Raw genomic sequence first — 19027 nt, forward strand, 5'->3', positions numbered from 1 at the left:
GGGAGGGAGCAGGCGAAGGAGGAAGGAAACAACTAAGGGACTGAAAAACAAAGCACGGTTTGTTTGATCATCTGCCAGACAAACCTTGGGTAGGGAAACAAACCATGGGTTAAATAAACCAAGGGTTAGCGTTATGAGTGAACTAGGCCAATGCTGCCATGCCAGCAGAATGGCTGCTGCCTTATGTGTACTCACCCACATACCTTCTGCATCCTGACAAAAACCAATCATTTTAGGGGCAAAAGGGAGGAATATGCCAGGGCTTGAACCCACAATAGTACTAGCCCTTTTGGCCCACTCTTCCCTTTGGCAACCAACACGATCAGTTTCCACCTGTAAATTGCCTGATGGGCAGGCCCAATCAATGGGAGGGAAATTTCTTGTGCCAGGTCTGGGGCTAGCATAAAGCTGTATCATTGATGGGGGTGTGGCCATGGACTGATGGGGTAAAGGATATGGCATCAGCATGCTTCTTCCCTGTGACACCCACAACTCCATCCCATTTTGGCCATTCCACTAGCGTATCTGGTTGTCGCCTGCCTATCTTTTGTGCCAGGAACATATCTCAAGTTCCATTGGCATAGTGGGGCTTCCGCCAAATCCTATGGTTGCTCAGCTGGCTGAACTAAACTACAGGACTGAACCCTGAAACATGTGCTTGGAAATGTAGAAATCAAGGACTAAAATTTTGATGATTTGTGATCTTCCAATGAATATAAGTTAAGCGCTTTCTAGAAGTAATTTACCTGCTAGAGAAAGGATGCTGACCCACAAGGTCTCCATTCTGAAGGTGGTAATCACTGAAGAAATCAGGACTCACTGCTCCATCATGTGTTATCAGTCCATCTATAAAAACAGAAAGGGTAGAGGCTGAGAATGGTTTTTCTGGAACAGTTTGTTTGCTTGAAGATGCCATTGCTCTGAAACAAGGGGCTTGCCTGCCTTATATTTTGCTGCAACGAGCAAATGCATTTTCTTATGAGTGTATGACCTGTCCAGTCCGCATTTCCACATGGATCTGCTATTAGCTGCACCAGTTTGATGTAGTGTGCTGAAAAAGCATATTGGCAGCTGAAGATAAGTGAATTCTCACTTTCATTTACCATCCTATAAATATGTGTTTAAACAGAAGTCCCACAAACCTGACAGTTAGCATTATTACCTTTCCCTACTCCCTTTTTGTCTAAAGGGAAATTTGGATCTACTAGATTTACCTCCTTATGTAAATTTTGCAAACCTATGCAGTTATCAACATAAGCAACCACAAATGTCAACAGTGAAATAGTAAATCTTACTATATTGTGCAAAGTAGGAAAATGGGGCGGGGGGGGAGGAACTGAACATTCACAGTACTGATCTTGATGAGAAACAACAAACAAAAGTCATCTGAACATGCAACTATACTACGCATAGTACAGACTTACGATAGCAGGGGCTCCTACAAGGCAATGTCTCTTACAGACATTGGAAGCCTCTGTAGGAACACACAGGTGCTCAAACCACAGCTCAACAATGGGCAAAGTTACAGTTCCATTACTGGGGTACTAAGGAGTAGTCATCCCCCCTCCCCCCTTGCCATTCTCTGTGCTGAGAGAGGCACAGAGTTCCATGCTTCTCTCAGCACGGAGAAGGGGACTTTGCTGGTGCTGGGAGGAGTGGCTGCCCTTCCCAGAGCTGGCAGAATTCCTGGTGCTTCAGGTGCCATGCAAAGCCACTCAGCCAGTGCTGGGAAAAGTGACTGGCTGAGTCCCTGGCTGAGTCCCTACATGCAGCCCCCCCCCCCCCCGCCACACAGCTGCTCTTCTCAGTTCCGGCCAACTCACACCTGCATCCAACTGGCAGGAGGAATGGCATGCAACGGAATCCCCACTGTTATCTCCGAAATGAGATTGGAAATAACAGCAGGGATTCCTCCAGGGGGCAGGGCTTCTTGGGGGAAACCAAGGAGTCTCCGTGGGTAGATGAGGAACCTCCACGGGCCTAGGTGCTAAATCTAGGTGCTTCTAGATTTACCTAGGTATATCCATATTTGGCCAAGTTTTTGGAATTACCCTAACAAATACACCATTCAAATGGAAGTAAAAAGTGCCACAGATTACCTAGGAAGTACAAGTATGAGTTGTTTCAGCATCTGCGAGAACAGGACAGCAGAATCAAATAAAGCACGTTCAAACAAAATCAAGGATTTTGTTCAAGGAATCTTCTCCTAGTCAAGCACACAACTGCAAAATGTGCAGTGATGAGAGCAGAAAAGGATATGAATAAAGAAATATAGACACGTTTGTCTGATTATTGTTTTAAGTTACAACCATTTATACATAATTAAATGGAGCAAGCCAACATTCCTATGTCCATTTCTTCCCCTATGCCCCAATGACGAGCGATGGAGGGCACGGAAAGGAGGCGTAGCGCCTGTTTGGCGTGCAAGCAATGGCCGTGTCCCATGGACCCAAGGGAAAGAGGGAGGATCTCTCCCTAGCCCATAAGTTCAGGGTCTTCAAGTGATTCTCCTTCAAATGGGGACCAGCTGCCTACCCGGAGCATAGGCTACTCTGCTGTTCATTGCTTAGTCGCTGGTGATTCGCATATGAAAGAGTCATTAAGTTGTAAAAGGATTAAAGCCTTGAAAATAATCCTTTTGTCTGTGTCCTGAGTTGGCTATTGCAGTGTACTGAAAGAGTCCACTAGGGCGCTCCTGACAATTAAGAGTTCAAGTTTGTTCTGTTTGTTTCCCATACTCTGGGCATTAGCATACAGACATCGAAGACTATGTGCTTCACAGTCTGGCTTTCTTCCTACATATTTGTGAAGACTATTATTGGGCGCTATTAGAGCTATTCTCTCCGTTGCGGTGCATGAGCCTTCATCCATTGTTACCCCAACTTTACAGCTGCCTTCCCTGTAGGATTCAGTTTAAAGCCCTCCTGATGAAGTTCTTCATGCTGTGGCCAAACACATTCTTCCTAGTCTTTGTGAGGTGCAACCCGTCCCTTGCCAACAGCCCATCTTCCAGGAAGTATAGCCCGTGGTCCCAGAATCCAAACCTCTTGCGCCGGCACCACCTTCATACTTACTATTCACTTCGGCAGTGTGTATTTCTTATTTATTACAGTTATTTATCCTATCAGGATAAAAATCCTTCCAAGATGGTTTATAAGACAGACAACAATATATTAATAAAACCCAACATATACAATATTTAAGAACAACAAAAACTCAGAAGGATCTGTCTGGCAGGGCAGTTGATGGTAGAAAGCGCTGTAGAGAAAAGTGGCGGGGGGAAGAGACAGGTTAGCCAGAGCAGCAACTTAGATGACCTTTACCTGCCTGCCTCTCTCTTCTGGGATCCTTCCCACAAAGCAGTTGGTGGTAATGGCCCTGTGGGAGGGCAGGGACAGTCCTGCTGGAGCAAGGTCTGGGATGGCTGTTCTTGCTCGCACAGGAAAAGTTCAGTGATGCTTAAGACCTGTGAAATCACAGGGTAACTCCTACAGTGTTTTAAAACTATAACACTGCCAGCTCTGAAGGTTCTTTAGAGAAGAAACACAACTGAAACATTCAAACAATCTTTCCCTGCCTTACAAATTTCTAGGATGGGCTTTGCAGATAAAACAATGACATGCGATGATAAAATGCAACAGAGTTAATACATCCAGATTGCTAAGTGGTATTTGATAATGTGCTACAGAGACTCACGGATGTTAAAAGTTGAAAAGAAAATGATTGAATACAATATAACAGCTTGTAAATGGGGAAAAATGTTAGCCATAAGAGTATTTGTAATAGTATTGGTTCTTAAGAGCCCATTTCTAATTGTGAGCATGTGTTTACATAAGTAGAGAAGGAGAAAAGCCATGATAATAAAATCTCACTATGAACATTCTTGTCTTTGCACATCATTCAAATAGAGTAATCTTCTGGGTTAAGTGTTTATTTGTAGCCTGCCTCAAGGACGTCCAAGGTTGTTTAGAAAGTGACCTTTTGAATAACGCATCTGCCTATTAAAAACAACCTTGTAAATACTATTTTAGAACCAATCACCCTCCCCTACTTCATTTACCTGTAACTGCCTTCTCCTCTACACTCCGCCCCCAAACTATATTAACTCACCCCATTCTTATGAAGAGGATGAGGGCTACAAGGATCAGTGAAAAAGGGGGAGACAGTCTTCAGAGTTTGAGAAAACAAAATGTATTGTGCTCAATGCGTTTCGGAATGCTTCCTTCCTCAGGAGCTATTTAGAACATTTGATCTCTTGTTCTGAAATATACAAGTGTGTTTTCCTCTGGATACTTGCGAATGCTATTGAGCAACAAAAGCATTTGCAAGTATCCAGAGGAAAGAACATTTGTGCATTTCAGAACAAGAGATCAAATGGCTCTTAATAGCTCCTGAGGAAGAAAGCATTCCAAAACATGTTGAGTGCAATAAATTTTGTTTTCTAGAGCACTGGAGCCTGTCTCCCTTTTCACCGTTATTCACGGTGCTCTTTCCCTCTTCACTTCGACTACACACAGCAGTAAACATTAGCACTCACTGCACTGTATAGTGTTAACCCTAATCAGCCTCTCCTTTATATGACATACAGCCACTGTGACGTTATCCCTATGTTAAATAGAGACTGTTTTTCCTTCATAGGAAGAAGAAGTGACCTAACTTGGAAGCCCTAGCAGAGCAGCACTGTGAAAGCTGTAGATTGGCTTTCACATTTCCAGTCTTAATATCCAGACTGGCCCTGGCAACAGGAGGAATTGAGAATTTCAGTGTAGATTTGTTACACTGCTGTATCCAGGAAGGGGGGTGGAGAGAAAAGAGTAATGAATTTTCAGCAAATATAGTGTTTTTTTTTTTAAAGTGAGGCTTCATATTTTAGATTTTTTTCTGGAAGAACCCCCCCCCCCCCTTCAGAGAACAGTAAAAAGACTTCAGTCGCTATAATGAATCATAGTCCTTTAAGTGTTATATTGTGTGTGTATTTTCTCACTGTTCAGGCTTACTGACAACTGCAAAGAAATCAGATTGGCATTTAAAAAATACTATCATTACACCATTTAAAATCAAAAAGGCATTTTGACCATCTGTGCAACATACTGACCCTGTTTGCATGATTAAACAACTCTGTTAACCATGGCTTGTTTGGGAGTGAGTGGGAGCAAGCGAGGGAGCTGGCTCCTGCTTGCCCACTTCTGGTTTGCTACACAACCCAATAGGTCACAAAGTGGATGCAGCCTGCCTGGGAGCTGGGGGAAAGTCCCCCCGCCCCCGTCTTTGTGTCATTTCCTGCTGCAGACCCTGCCTTCTCAGCAAGACAGAAGATGTAGTTTTCATGATGGCAACCAATCCAGCACCAGCCCTTCAGGGTAGCCCCCTGGATACTCACCTCTGCCCCTTGTTCTCTGCCACCACTGCTTCTAGTCAACCCAACCTCCAGCTCTGAAGCTGTTTAAGTGGAAGTAGGAAGATAGCCAGTTGTGCTCCCGGTCTCCACCGGCCAAGTGGTTACTCAATCTTTCCTCCTCTCCCTCCTGGCATCTTACTCTGTAAAGCGTGACCCAAATGGTCTAGGCAATACTGGGGGAACAAACTGGTCTTTGAAAGTGTAAATAGGAATCCACTCCAATCCAATAGTCCAATTAAGTAAATTGTATTAAAGTAAAGATAAAAACAGGATAGTAAAGGAAAGCAGTGAGTATGCACAATAAAATAAGAAAACAAAATGTAAATATCAAAATGCTGGCCTATCTTCTAACTATGCTGAGTAATTGAGGAGAGCACCAGAATTGCACCTGGACCCCAGTTCCCATCAACAAAGTGTCTCATGTGGGTCAAAAAGGGACAACTCAAAATGGGCATTATGCCATGTTTTATGCTGTATAATCAGGGTGATCTTGACTGACAGCTGCAACCTCTCTGACCAATGAGCACCGGTTCATGTACGCAGCAGGGTGTGCTCAAGTAAAAGGGCAACCAGCGTCGGAGGAAGGTGAGAAGTGGCACAAGGAAGGGATAATTCCCTTCCTGCCAGACTGCTCTGTGTTATGAGGGGCTCTGGGATGGGACGTGACTGGAAGGATGGCCCCAAAGGGAGGCTGCTCTTCCAGACACTATCTGAAAAGTTCAAATGTCAGCCTTGGCAAGCTCAGGCTTCTTGACAGTACTTTCCTGAAGTAAAGACTGGCTCATTCTCGAAAATGTGGAGATTATTCCCACCAAGCTGCAACTGGAGCATCCACTGATGCTTGTGGTGATCCATACTTATCTTTGGCAAAGAATATAAGTTGTTGACCAGATGATGCATCTTACAATCAGTGGAGCTCAAATATTCCACATCCAGGACTGTCTTGGAGGATTCTGGAAAGGGCTACCAGAGGTCTGGGAGCCGTCTGAGGGAAAACAGTGCTGACACCAGAGGGCTCCTTATCTCTCACCTTCATCATTCAAAGGTTGTAAAGTCTGTACTGCTTTGGAAAATAGCCAGGAAAAGCCTCCTCCTGTTCCACAACCTCCCATTCGCCTTTTTCCCTGTGGAGGGGGAGGGGAGGATGGAGGTGCATATAACCCAACCAAGGATGAAGACAGGGATCAGTAAGAATGATATCAGACAGCATGGTTGGGGTCAGACCCAATTTGCCTTTGACTGGGTTGGGAACAGGGCAATGTGGACAAGCACGACCCTTTTTGGAGTTGAATTAGGAGGTCTGAACTGAGGCTAGCATTACAGTACCCTTTCGGGCAGGGCCCATGGGCTGAATGTGACCACTGAGGATTGCCTGTGGAGGTTCCATTTGAGGTCCTGCCCTCAACCCAGGGGAGGAAACCCCACTGTTATCTCCAATCACTAATCACAGGAAAAAGGTGTCTTGTCTTAGGGCCTGTGTGCGCTTCTCTTGCCCTCAGGGGCCCAGGCAAAACTGGTCCAGAGGAGAAGAGACAGGGTGCTACAGCGGTGTGATCACTGAGTCAACTGAGTTCCTTCCCTGCCTGGACCAGGAGAAGGGGCTGTGTCCATGTGGTGGCTTGAAAATGCATCACTGGGCAGCCTAAATAGCCCCTCTTCCCCTACATGACTCTCCAGATAGGAGGAGACAGAGGTGGGGAAACCACTGCTCACCAAGTTGCTGGAGGAGCAGTTAGGCAACTCATCTCTTCTTCCTTTCCCCCCACAAGGCAAGGAATAAGGTTGGAGGATAGGGAGGAGAGAAGCAACTGCCCAAGCCCTGTGGGCAGCAGGATAACAGGCAACACTCCCTCCCTTCTTAAGTGAGAGAAGGGAGGGAGTCGAGTGTGTCAAATCTTTATAACATGCTTGGAGGTCATTCACAACCACAATAATAAAAGCTCAGCTAGAATGTATAACAAAGGTCAGGAAATGCACAGTCAAGTCCTAGAGGATATTAGTGTGGTTAAAAAAGCTTCCTTCAGAAAAATGGGAGTTCTCCCCAAAGGAGAACAAAAAGGAGCAGAAATTCTGGCAAAACAAATATAAGTTGACAATAAGGCAAATGGAAATATAATTTGAGGTGCATATTACTAAAATCATTGAAGACATATAATTTCTTAATATACATCAGGAGCAGGAAAAACGATGAAGCAGAAAATTGGTCAGGACCATTAAGAGCTGGACCATTAAATGACAAGGGAGTGAAAGGTATAATTAGGTGTCCTCCTAAAGGAGGACAGAGGAGACTGTAGAGAAACTGAATAAATTCCTTATGTCTCTCTTCACTGTGGAAGAAGGAGGAGAGATTGTTGTTGTTGTTCAGTCGTGTCCGACTCTTCGTGACCCCATGGACCATAGCACACCAGGCCTTCCTGTCCTGCGCTCTCTCCCGCAGCATGCTCAAGTCCATATTCATTGCATCAGTGATGCTATCTAGCCATCTCATCCTCTGCTGTCCCCTTCTCCTTTTGCCTTCAGTCTTTCCCAGAATCAGGGTCTTTTCCACAGAGTTTTCTCTTCACATTAGGTGGCCAAAATATTGGAGCTTCAGCTTCAGTATCTGTCCTTCCAATGAGCACTCAGGGTTGATTTCCTTTAGGATTGACTGATTGGACCTCCTTGCAGTCCAGGGGACTCGTAAGAGTCTTCTCCAGCACCACAGTTCGAAAGCATCAATTCTTCGGCGCTCAGCCTTCCTTATAGTCCAGCTCTCACAGCCATACATTACTACTGGGAAAACCATAGCTTTGATTATACGGACCTTTGTCGGCAAGGTGATGTCTCTGCTTCTTACTATGCTGTCTAGGTTTGCCATAGCTTTCCTCCCAAGGAGCAAGCGTCTTTTAATTTCATGGCTACAGTCACCGTCTGCGGTGATCTTGGAGCCCAAGAAAATAAAATCCGTCACTGCTTCCATTTCTTCCCCTTCCATATGCCAGGAAATGATGGGGCCAGATGCCATGATCTTAGTATTTTTAATGTTGAGTTTCAAACCAGCTTTTGCACTCTCCTCTTTCACCCTCAACAAGAGGCTCTTTAGATCCTCTTCGCTTTCTGCCATTAAAGGAGGAGAGATACCTGCGCCTGAACTGACATTTTCAGGGAGGGCGTTGAAGAACTGAATCAAACAGAGGTGACAAGATATGAGGTTCCATTAGGTCTGGAGGACATCCACCCAAGAGTTCTTAAATATCTCAAATGCAAAATTCCTGATCTTCTAATAAAAACATTTAAGTTGTCCCTAATAAACAACCACCATACCAGAGACTTGGAACAATGATTTTTAATAAGGGGTTGGGGGGGGGGGGAGAGCAAGGAAATAACAGGCCAGTTAGCTTAATATTTGCTTTAGATAAATTGGTGTAAAGCAATTTAATCTAGATTGCATACAGAAGTATCATCCATGTCTTGTGGAAAAATCAGTATGGCCTCTACATGTTTTCTACCTGTGTTTGCTTTTTCCTGTTTTTACTGAAGAACAGTCTGTGTAGCCACTGTTAAATTTTGTCTGTTGTTCTTGGTCCTTAAAAAAAACTGTTTCTGCTGAAGCATTTCCCTTATTTTCTGTGGGAGCTGGCAGTCACTAAGAATATTGGAGCTGGTGGCACTATCATGAGTATGTTCTGCCCATTCTTCCAATAAGCCACATCAAACCTACCACAGAAGCATACTAATAACAAGTCTGCTTCAATCCCTTGCCACCACCTCCCTCCCAAACCTATTCTTTATTAACATTAGTACTTACATTCTGTGATTACTCCATCTATTAATACAGGCTTAAATAGTAAGTTATAAATTGATTCACTGCAAGAATTAGGTATACTCATTTCCTAATCAGGGAAATAAATTTGGGCTTCATTGTAGTAGCATTGTATAAGGAGAACTAGGCCTCATTTGGACATCATGATAACCCATGGTGGCTTAATAAGCTACTCACAGTAGCTTATTTTTTAAATAGTCCATGATGCCCCACCACACAACTGGACTAATAAGCTACTGTGAGTAGCTTTTTAAGCTACAGTGTGTAATTTGACTCACTCTCCACCTCCCGTCCTGCTGTAGTCCTCTCGCCCAAGCAGTGGCGTTGTTTCACCTCTAAGGCGCTGGACATTTGCAGGATCGGGACAAAACTTTATATACAGCCTCCCCCAGTCAGGAGGCACCCATTCCACCATCAAAACCTGGTATGATCACTCTCGGAGCAGCGGAAATCCCCAGTGCAGCAAAAAGGGGGATGTGGTTATAAAACTTTGGGGGTTTGCAGGATCGGGACCAAACTCCACACACAGACTCTCCTAGTTGGGAGGCACCAGTTCCACCATCAAAACCCAGTGCATCGGGCACCTCCTGAGTAGGGGAGGCTGGCTATGAGGTTTGGTCCTAATCCTGCTCATCCCCCCCTCAATTTACACTGCTCGCTTGGTCACTTTAACACGTTCCTAACCACTAAGCCAGTGAAGAGCAGAGCAGCACTGGTTTTGACCACTCTTCCCACACAGCTCTGTAGCCAGCCAAAACAACCCACTGTGACCGCCAGATGACAAAATAACCCAAGATGTGTTAAATAACCCACTCTGCAGACTATGGGTTATCAGAGTGGGTTATTTTGGCCATTGGGGGTTAAACCCCCCCACCAGATGACACAATAGCCCACAAAAGGTTAATTAAGCCATCATGGCTTAATTAGCCCATTGTGGGTTATTGTGACATTCGAACCCAGTCCTAGTCTAGATGCCTATGCCATAGAAACACGGTGAATAATTACATTATTAAGAGAAATATTTGGGTCGAACCTGTTTATGAGATTGGGTACATGAGATTACTGCAGACAGCCTGTGCAGTGCTGGAAAGTGTGTCATGATCTATATCAGCCTTACCAGCATTGTAGTAAAGATCAGGTCTCTCTAGGATGTCCCCTTCATGGATATAAGGCTCAATGCGGTCATCTCCATACAAGTACTGCTCATTTTCATCCATCTGCCGACTTTCCACCATTTCCAGCCACTGGGAGTTGTGCCATCTGAACTTCTCACTCTGGATCTTCTTAGCCCACTCCTCATCATATTCCTGTTATGAAGTTTAGAGATTTTAATACGACTTCAAATTAATAGCTTGGTTTTAAAGGCAAAGATGTCACAGGGAGGTGCAGGGGAAGAGAGGCAATTTTTCTATTCCTGCATTTCAGGAATGAAATTGAATGTGGAAAACAACCAGTGACTAGGGTTCTCTGTCACTCCATGATCTAGAGTTAAGTTAGAGTTGCAGCATGTCATTTACTGAAATTTGTTTTTGCCAGTGAAAGGCAAAAGCCAAAACCTTACATTAACATGAAAACCTAACATCACTAAGAATGAAGTATCACATTAAATGGAAACACTGTTTTTTAAAACGTTACAAATTCATTATTTATGGTATGCATTTATTCAGTTTAAAATTTGGTCCCAAGTACTACAAACACCTGTTCAACAGCCCTTACTGTCAATGTCCATGGTATATAAGGCTGCAGACTGATCTAAAAAAAGATTAATATGGCACAGTTATGCCTGTCAACCCTAGAGATCTACCAAAACCTCAACTGCAGTTTCAATGTTGTGTCCATCCCAATGAAACTCGTTATCTGTTTTGAAAATGCATATTAATATTCTTGCAGTATCATAGCAAGACTGTGTTTCACAGCTGGTGAATAGAAAAATGGTTAGCTAACATGGCCAGCCAGAACGTGTGGACATCTGGAGAGTGGGAGAAAAAGCAATGAAAAGTAGGAAAACCCTAGTTTGCGCAAACACTGGCTAGACCTCAAAAGGAGTAGAGAGACCCTGTGCTCTGTTCAAAGGCAGAGCAAGAGAACTGGTAGGCCTCTTCCCTCCAGAAGGGAAGTCAAGTTTTGCTGGCCCTGCCCTCTGCCAGGGGAGGAATTAACCATTGCTTCCTGTTCTCTTGCCAGTTGAATGTGAAGAAATGTTCTTGTGCCTGACTCATGACTCAGTGTCATTTGCTTCACCATTACTTCAAGCTTTCAATCGACACATAAAATACCGGAAGCACGTGGGGAATCTCTGCTAGAAGTCCAAACGAGCGGATGCAAACATGAGAAGCAAGACCATTGTTTGAGCAAATATAGCAGTGAAAATATTATTCTTCTACATGCTGAAAATAATTTAAACAGAGGATACTTTTAAAGTTCTCCTTATTGCCCTCTGTGTTCACTGGCACCTTGATCATGACAAATATATATTTTTTCTGCAAGAAATGCCCCATCCCTTTTGAAGTTGTACATCCAGCTTGTTTGAGCTACTAACCCACTGAAGCATTATGAAGTATTAAGTATCCTAACAACAAAGCCAGGCTGTTACCCAGCAGGGTTTGCCTTCGTCAGTGGCTTCCATCACATCGTGTTAACTAATTAATACACTCTACACTAAGGGAGAACTACACAGATTTGCTTTTTGCTTCACTGTGGCTGATAGAAAACAGATTTTCTTATTTTCTTTAATGTGGCAGGGCCTTAATTTGGTCCGTAATATGGCTCATTAAAGACAATGGTTTGACTAAATTAAAGCTGCTATGCAGTAAAGTAGAAGCTTAGTAAAGTTTCATTTGTAAAGCAATACATGTATATCTTTGCACATTACATAAGTGCACAGAGAAGCAGTCTGCCTGAAACCATTAGGCTAATAGAGATTCACTATTAGATTCACCAAAATGATAACTTTGAATTTTGTTTTTTGGTTTTTTTGGTTATTTATCTTAAATGGTGTAGACCCTAACTGCAATCTGGCCATCAACAAAAACTGATCCATTGTCCTTATCTGCCCTGGTGAGATCCAAGTACAGTTGAAACAGAGCCAAGTCAGACTTACTTTAAATATATTATGGATATATACCGTGGAGCCTTTACATTATATTGTAAACACCTATCTCTTCAAGAAGATTGGAAATCTCAAGGGAACGTTTTGTGCAAAGACGGGCATGATAAAGGACAAAGAAGGCAGGGACCTAACAGAATCAGATGAGATTAAGAAGAGGTGGAAAGAATACACAGAAGAACTATACAGGAAAGATCTGAATGTCCCTGATAGCCATGATAGTGCGGTCACTGAACTTGAGCCGGACATCCTCGAGAGTGAAGTCAAGTGGGCCTTAGGAAGCATTAGTAACAACAAAGCTAGCGGAGATGACAGTCTTCCAGCTGAGCTATTTAAAATCCTAAAAGATGATGCTGTTAAAGTGCTGCACTCAATATGCCAACAGATTTGGAACACTCAACAGTGGCCACAAGACTGGAAAAGGGCAGTTTACATTCCAATTCCAAAGAAGGGCAACGCCAAAGAGTGTTCAAACTACCGCACAATTGTGCTCATTTCACATGCCAGCAAGGTGATGCTCAAAATCCTACAAGCTAGGCTTCAGCAGTATGCGAACCGAGAACTACCGGAAGTACAAGCGGGGTTTCGAAGAGGCAGAGGAACTAGAGATCAAATCGCCAACGTTTGCTGGATCATGGAGAAAGCAAGAGAATTCCAGAAAAACATCTATTTCTGCTTCATTGACTACGCTAAAGCCTTTGATTGTGTGGATCACAACAAACTGTGGCAAATTCTGAAAGAGATGGGGGTACCAGACCACCTTACCTGTCTCCTGAGAACCCTGTACGAGGGTCAAGAAGCAACAGTAAGAACCGGACATGGAACAACCGATTGGTTCAAAATTGGGAAAGGAGTACGACAAGGCTGCATATTGTCGCCCTGCTTATTTAACTTATATGCAGAGTACATCATGAGAAACGCCGGGTTGGATGAATCACAGGTCGGAATTAAGATTGCCGGGAGAATTATCAACAACCTCAGATACGCAGATGATACCACCCTAATGGCAGAAAGCGAAGAGGATCTAAAGAGCCTCTTGCTGAGGGTGAAAGAGGAGAGTGCAAAAGCTGGTTTGAAACTCAACATCAAAAAAACGAAGATCATGGCATCTGGCCCCATCACTTCCTGGCATATGGAAGGGGAAGAAATGGAAGCAGTGACAGATTTTATTTTCTTGGGCTCCAAGATCACCGCAGACAGTGACTGTAGCCATGAAATTCAAAGACGCTTGCTCCTTGGGAGGAAAGCTATGGCAAACCTAGACAGCATAGTAAGAAGCAGAGACATCACCTTGCCGACAAAGGTCCGTATAATCAAAGCTATGGTTTTCCCAGTAGTAATGTATGGCTGTGAGAGCTGGACTATAAGGAAGGCTGAGCGCCGAAGAATTGATGCTTTCGAACTGTGGTGCTGGAGAAGACTCTTACGAGTCCCCTGGACTGCAAGGAGGTCCAATCAGTCAATCCTAAAGGAAATCAACCCTGAGTGCTCATTGGAAGGACAGATACTGAAGCTGAAGCTCCAATATTTTGGCCACCTAATGCGAAGAGAAAACTCCCTGGAAAAGACCCTGATGCTGGGAAAGACTGAAGGCAAAAGGAGAAGGGGACGGCAGAGGATGAGATGGCTAGATAGTATCACCGATGCAATGAATATGAACTTGAGCATGCTGCGGGAGAGAGCGCAGGACAGGAAGGCCTGGCGTGCTATGGTCCATGGGGTCATGAAGAGTCGGACACGACTGAACAACAAATCTGGTACCTATTAATCAAAGTTCAGTCATCCTTAACTAAACATTCTGGATTTTTTCCAGGTTCACATCCAAACTGGTTATGAGACTGAAATTTATTTGGTTGCCCTAGTGCAAAGGTAGGCAACATGATGCCCATGGGCACCAATGCACCTCCAGACACCTTTCTTGGAACCCGCCAAGGTGCCCTACCTGCCCTCACTTTTTTTTTATTTAACACATTTTCTGACAAGCAGCTGAGATTACTGTAAAATTGGTTTCTGCTGTTGCTGAAAACTGTGGGTTCAAAGGAGTTGTTTAGAATGTTGAGGCTCAAACTCTACCTCTGCCTTGTACTCAGTCTTTTGGGCAGATTACTTGTCCTTTGCCATGCCTCCCATGGTAGCCATTTTGTGCTGGCATCCAGGACAGTTTCTCAAATGGCTAAACTTGCCCATGGCCCCAAAAGGTTGCCTACCCCTGCCCTAGCTGATATGGACAGGGGAAGCGTGAACCTATTAATTCTTCTGGATCCCTCTGCAGCAGTTTATGCCATTGACCTCAGTATCCTTTTGGACCACTTTCTGAAATAGGATGCTGTACTTAGGTGGTTCTGTTTTTTCTTAGATAGCAGATCCAAGATGGTGCTAGCAGATTGCTGCTCAACCCTGTTGTCAGTGGCTTATGGAATGCCACAAGGTTCCATCTCATCTCGTATGCTTGTAAACATCTAGATGTACCCCGATGTTGTTACCTATTTGGGAATACTTATTCCGACAGACATATCTCAAATAATCAAGCTCAATTTGAATAGGTTGACTAATGAGGTCTTATGGGATTTAGATAGATGAGCATCTTTAAAGCTGAGTTTGTGGGGTAAGGTAAATACACTCAAGATCAATATTATACTTTGGATTATTTATGTTTTATCTATCTATAGGTTCCTCTATCTATACCTGGCAAATATTTTCAAAAACTGAATACTCCGTTCTGTAAATTTTGGAGAGGTTGCTCCCCGCCACAAATATCCTGAAAAGGATACAACTTCCAATTAAAGAAGGTGAGTTTGGCTTTCCAAATCTTGCTTTATATAGCAAGCCTATTTGTTAACCTGTACTAAATTTTGTGCTTTCCCACTTAGATCAGATTTTTCACCTTGGTCAGTTTTGGAATGTTCTTGTCTGGATCCTCTCTGTAAATGGATGGAACTAGATTCTCAGCACATTCAATGGATAGGGTTCCTCCCACAGTTATGACATGTGGATTTTGATCCATTTTTTCATGCTAAATTGACTCTATGGGGAACCCCAGATCTAAAAATTGGTAATAAAATGTTTTTGTGGCAGACTTAGATGGATAAGTTGATTTTTACACTGAATCAACTAGTGGGATGCTGATGATGAGTTTTTGTCATTCTTGGCTTTGTGTGCCAAATACAACTTGCCAGATACAGCTGAATGGCAATAATTGCAATTGCAACATCTACATTTAGCCCTGCCACTTTTACAGATTCAGAGGCTGCTTCCCTATTGGAAGCACTTATAGGGCAATCATTCATACTGACCCATGATCCATGCTTCAAAACTACTTATTACTCGTGAATCAATATGATACATATGATCTTAAGCGGGAATGGAATAGGGAATTGAATTGTTCCCTTTTGCCTAATCAGTGGATCACTGCTTTAGGGTCTGTAACCAAAGCGTCTGTGGATCTCAGGTTACACCTTATTCAGTGAAAACATTTGTTCCATATCTATTGGATGCCATAGCATCTCTTTAGTAAGGATTTGTCTATGTTGGCTAAGTGCTGGAAGTGCTTCTTGTGACCATATCTTTTAGCAATGCCCAATAGTTGCCTCTTTTGTGGAGGTGGTTATTATACAGATAAACCTTATTTTGGAACACTCTTTAATATTTATTGATGTACATGTCCTCTTAAATTATCTACCTGCTTCCTGGAAGTTAACACATGATCAGTGCAAATGGATCCTCTGTGCACTTTTGACAGCTAAAAGACTGATATTACAACACTGGAAGGATATACACTCACCTCCTATAATGCAATAGATTGAAGACCTAACTATGCTTTCAACATTGGAACAGGTGGTATACAGACACCACTTGTGAATGGTGGCAGGGGAGGCATTATCATAGGGTAAAGCTGGAACAACAACAAAAAACAAATGCAAAAAACAAACAGAAATATGAGAAGATTTAAAGAAATAGTAAAAGAAAAATGAAAATAAACCTTGGTGTGTTCTAATTTTCCCTCAGGAAGAAGCAAACAAGACAAAAGGGTCCCAATGAGGCTGCCACTGCGGCAGTTGAACGAGGGAATAGGTGAGAACCTGCTTGAGACATGTGCACTGGGATGGTGGGGGTGGGGGGCTTCCCACCAAATTCCTCAGCTATAGAAGGTTCCTGATCCAGGCTCTGTAAAGGCACAGAGCCCATATGTGCAATGCACAAAGAAAAAGCCCCAATAGTGGACAGTACTACTGTGGCAGACAGAACTAGAATAGCAGGTACTGAAGAGGTTCTACATACTGGTGTCAAACTGGAGGTTGAGTGGAAGATGTAATAACAGAATCTTTGGAATGTTTAGCCTTCTTCTTTAGTTCCAAGGAAGAGACAGATGGATCCTTCACCTGGCCTTATAGTGCTTGGTTCATGACTGAATATGCAAAGACTACATAGCAACTGTCAGTGTTAAAGGTGCCTCTTGACATGTGCAGAGGGTTGGTGCCAACCGTGGCAGAGAATCTCAAGACACTGAATCTGAGGAAATGGGGATGGAAACACCTGGGTCTGTGGCGAATGACAATGAACCAGAGGAAGCAGGACTTCAGGAGCAAATGGTTGGCATGCGGAAGGTCCCAGGATCAATACCTGGCATTACCGTTTAAAAGGTTCTCGGAAGAAGAGATGGGAAAGACCTCTGCCTGGGATCCTAAAGAGCCAGAGGAGAGTGGATAATACTGGGCTAGATGAATAAACAGGCTGACCAGGTGTAAAGCATGTTAACTTGTATTAGAAAGGAGAAACTACGTGTGGGAAGAATCTAACACTGACAGGTTTTTGCTGGCAGACTTGTCAGTGGACATTATGTCCAAGGTCTGAAGTGCTTGGTCCCAAACTGAAGCCCTGAGGGAAACAAAAATCCTTTCCTTTGAGCCTGAGTGGTGAACCTCAGGTAAAACGGAACAAGAGTCTTAGTTTTCCTTCCCCAGACGGAGAAGACACTCAGCGTACCAGTCAGAGATGGGGACCTTCTTTCCGAAACCACAGCTCATTTTGAAGGAGCTGTGTTGTGCCCTACAGTGCCAAAAGGGTTACAGTCCAATGTCGACAAAAGACAAGACACAAAGACGGAAGGGGAACTATACCTAGCACTGAACAAACTCAACTCAGGAGAACACTTTTAAAACTTTCAAAAGCTCAGAAGCAAGGAGAGGTGTTCAACTGTGCTGCTCAGGTGGTAGTCAGAAGAGAATTGAGTGGGGAAGCACACGCCCACCACTCAAAGTATGCACAGAACTTCCCCCTCAAGGGGCAGGATGCTAGCTCCCATGTTTGTGAAGCTCTGGAAGTTTCCAAGATGTTGCAATGTGCTGGCACAAATCCTTTTCCAACCTGGTGCCCTCCAGATGTTTTAGACTTCAAATCCCATAAACTCTTGTGAGTTACAGTCCAAAACATCTGGAGGGCACCAGGTTGGGGAAGGCTGGTTTAGAGACTACAAAGAAATACTTTTAACTTTCTTCCTCATTACAGTTCACATCTAGGTTGCAGAGTACACATAACTGGCTCCCAGCTAGACCAGTAAACTACTTTTACAGCAACACAACTTCATATGTGCTAGCTACACAGGAGTGGTTCACGGGAATAATCCAATACTTTTAAGTCAAATTAAGGAAACAGCTAAATATAAATAATTTGTTTTCACAAAATATTTCATAGGATCCAAATGGATGAAATAACCCAGTGTGGGAAACTGCATAAATGCAAAACTGTTACAAACACCACTCATCACCACTGTCTCATTAGGGCAAATTAAGTATTATTTTTGTTTACTACAAAAAATGATGTTGTATCCATTATAATCTGAAAACGTTACAATAATAAATAATTTGAAATACTCATTTGCATCTAAAAAATTAGAGCCTAGTGGTTTTCAAGCATGCAGATATTCATGGCAGTGTTTCAGTGCAAAGATGGCACTGGTTTTTCTAATATTACTATCTAATATGATCCAAATGATATGACAACAACTATACATTATAAATGGATATTAGCCATACTGGATACTAGGAAAAGCTCATTAAAACAGTTCTAATTAACCAAAGGTGTTTATAAAATTATATCACACTGAACAATTTTTAAAAAACACATAACGTATCAGAGATGTAACTAATACAATACACGATAAAGCATTCCACCCATCCTGTATTTCCAGCATATAATGTAAAACAACAAGAGTAAATTTTACTGAAACAACCTTGCAATATAATGGACATAATTTGTAAATATATTACTGCTCTTCTGAGTAAGAGTTTGTCATTTTCATTCATGCTCATACAATAGATAACAAACAAATGAATATGTCACCTACTGCTATTATATCCAATGTATTGTCACAGACTTTACGAATCTCAGCATTTTTATCATGCATCAGATCTATAAGATATGCTGGAGCCTCTAGGAAGACAGAGTTAAGGATGTAAAGCAATTCTGGATGCCTACAAATGGTAGTCTATACAATTTTGCTGTAAAAAACGTATCAGGGAAGAAGAAAGAGGAAATGCACATTCATTTTTGTGTTGTCACTTTTTTTACCATAAGCCTGAGGGAAGGGAAGTCTTATTATTGATCTTTGCAAGCCACTCTGACTTGCAGAGCAGAATAAAAATATTTAAAACAAAAACCTGCCAACTCCATAGCCCAGTGGTTGGAAGGTAGTTTGCCATAGAACCCATAAAGCATACTGTCC

At 43.0% G+C, this 19027-nt stretch overlaps 1 protein-coding gene across 1 annotated transcript in view; it reads right to left on the minus strand.

The window, feature by feature from the left end:
• Positions 1–19027, minus strand: part of KIFAP3 (kinesin associated protein 3) — a 132705-nt gene that overhangs the window by 37491 nt on the left and 76187 nt on the right. Inside the window, exons 17-19 of the mRNA XM_084851060.1 lie at positions 18650–18735; positions 10318–10507; positions 747–846 (exon numbers count right to left, since the gene is read on the minus strand). Of these exons, the coding sequence (XP_084707186.1) occupies positions 747–846; positions 10318–10507; positions 18650–18735 (376 nt within the window). The remainder of the gene's footprint in view (positions 1–746; positions 847–10317; positions 10508–18649; positions 18736–19027) is intronic.

Source organism: Heloderma suspectum, chromosome 4 (genome assembly GCF_057233095.1).
Source record: "Heloderma suspectum isolate Gila_16-S chromosome 4, 16-S_ref, whole genome shotgun sequence".
Classification (NCBI taxonomy): domain Eukaryota; kingdom Metazoa; phylum Chordata; class Lepidosauria; order Squamata; family Helodermatidae; genus Heloderma; species Heloderma suspectum.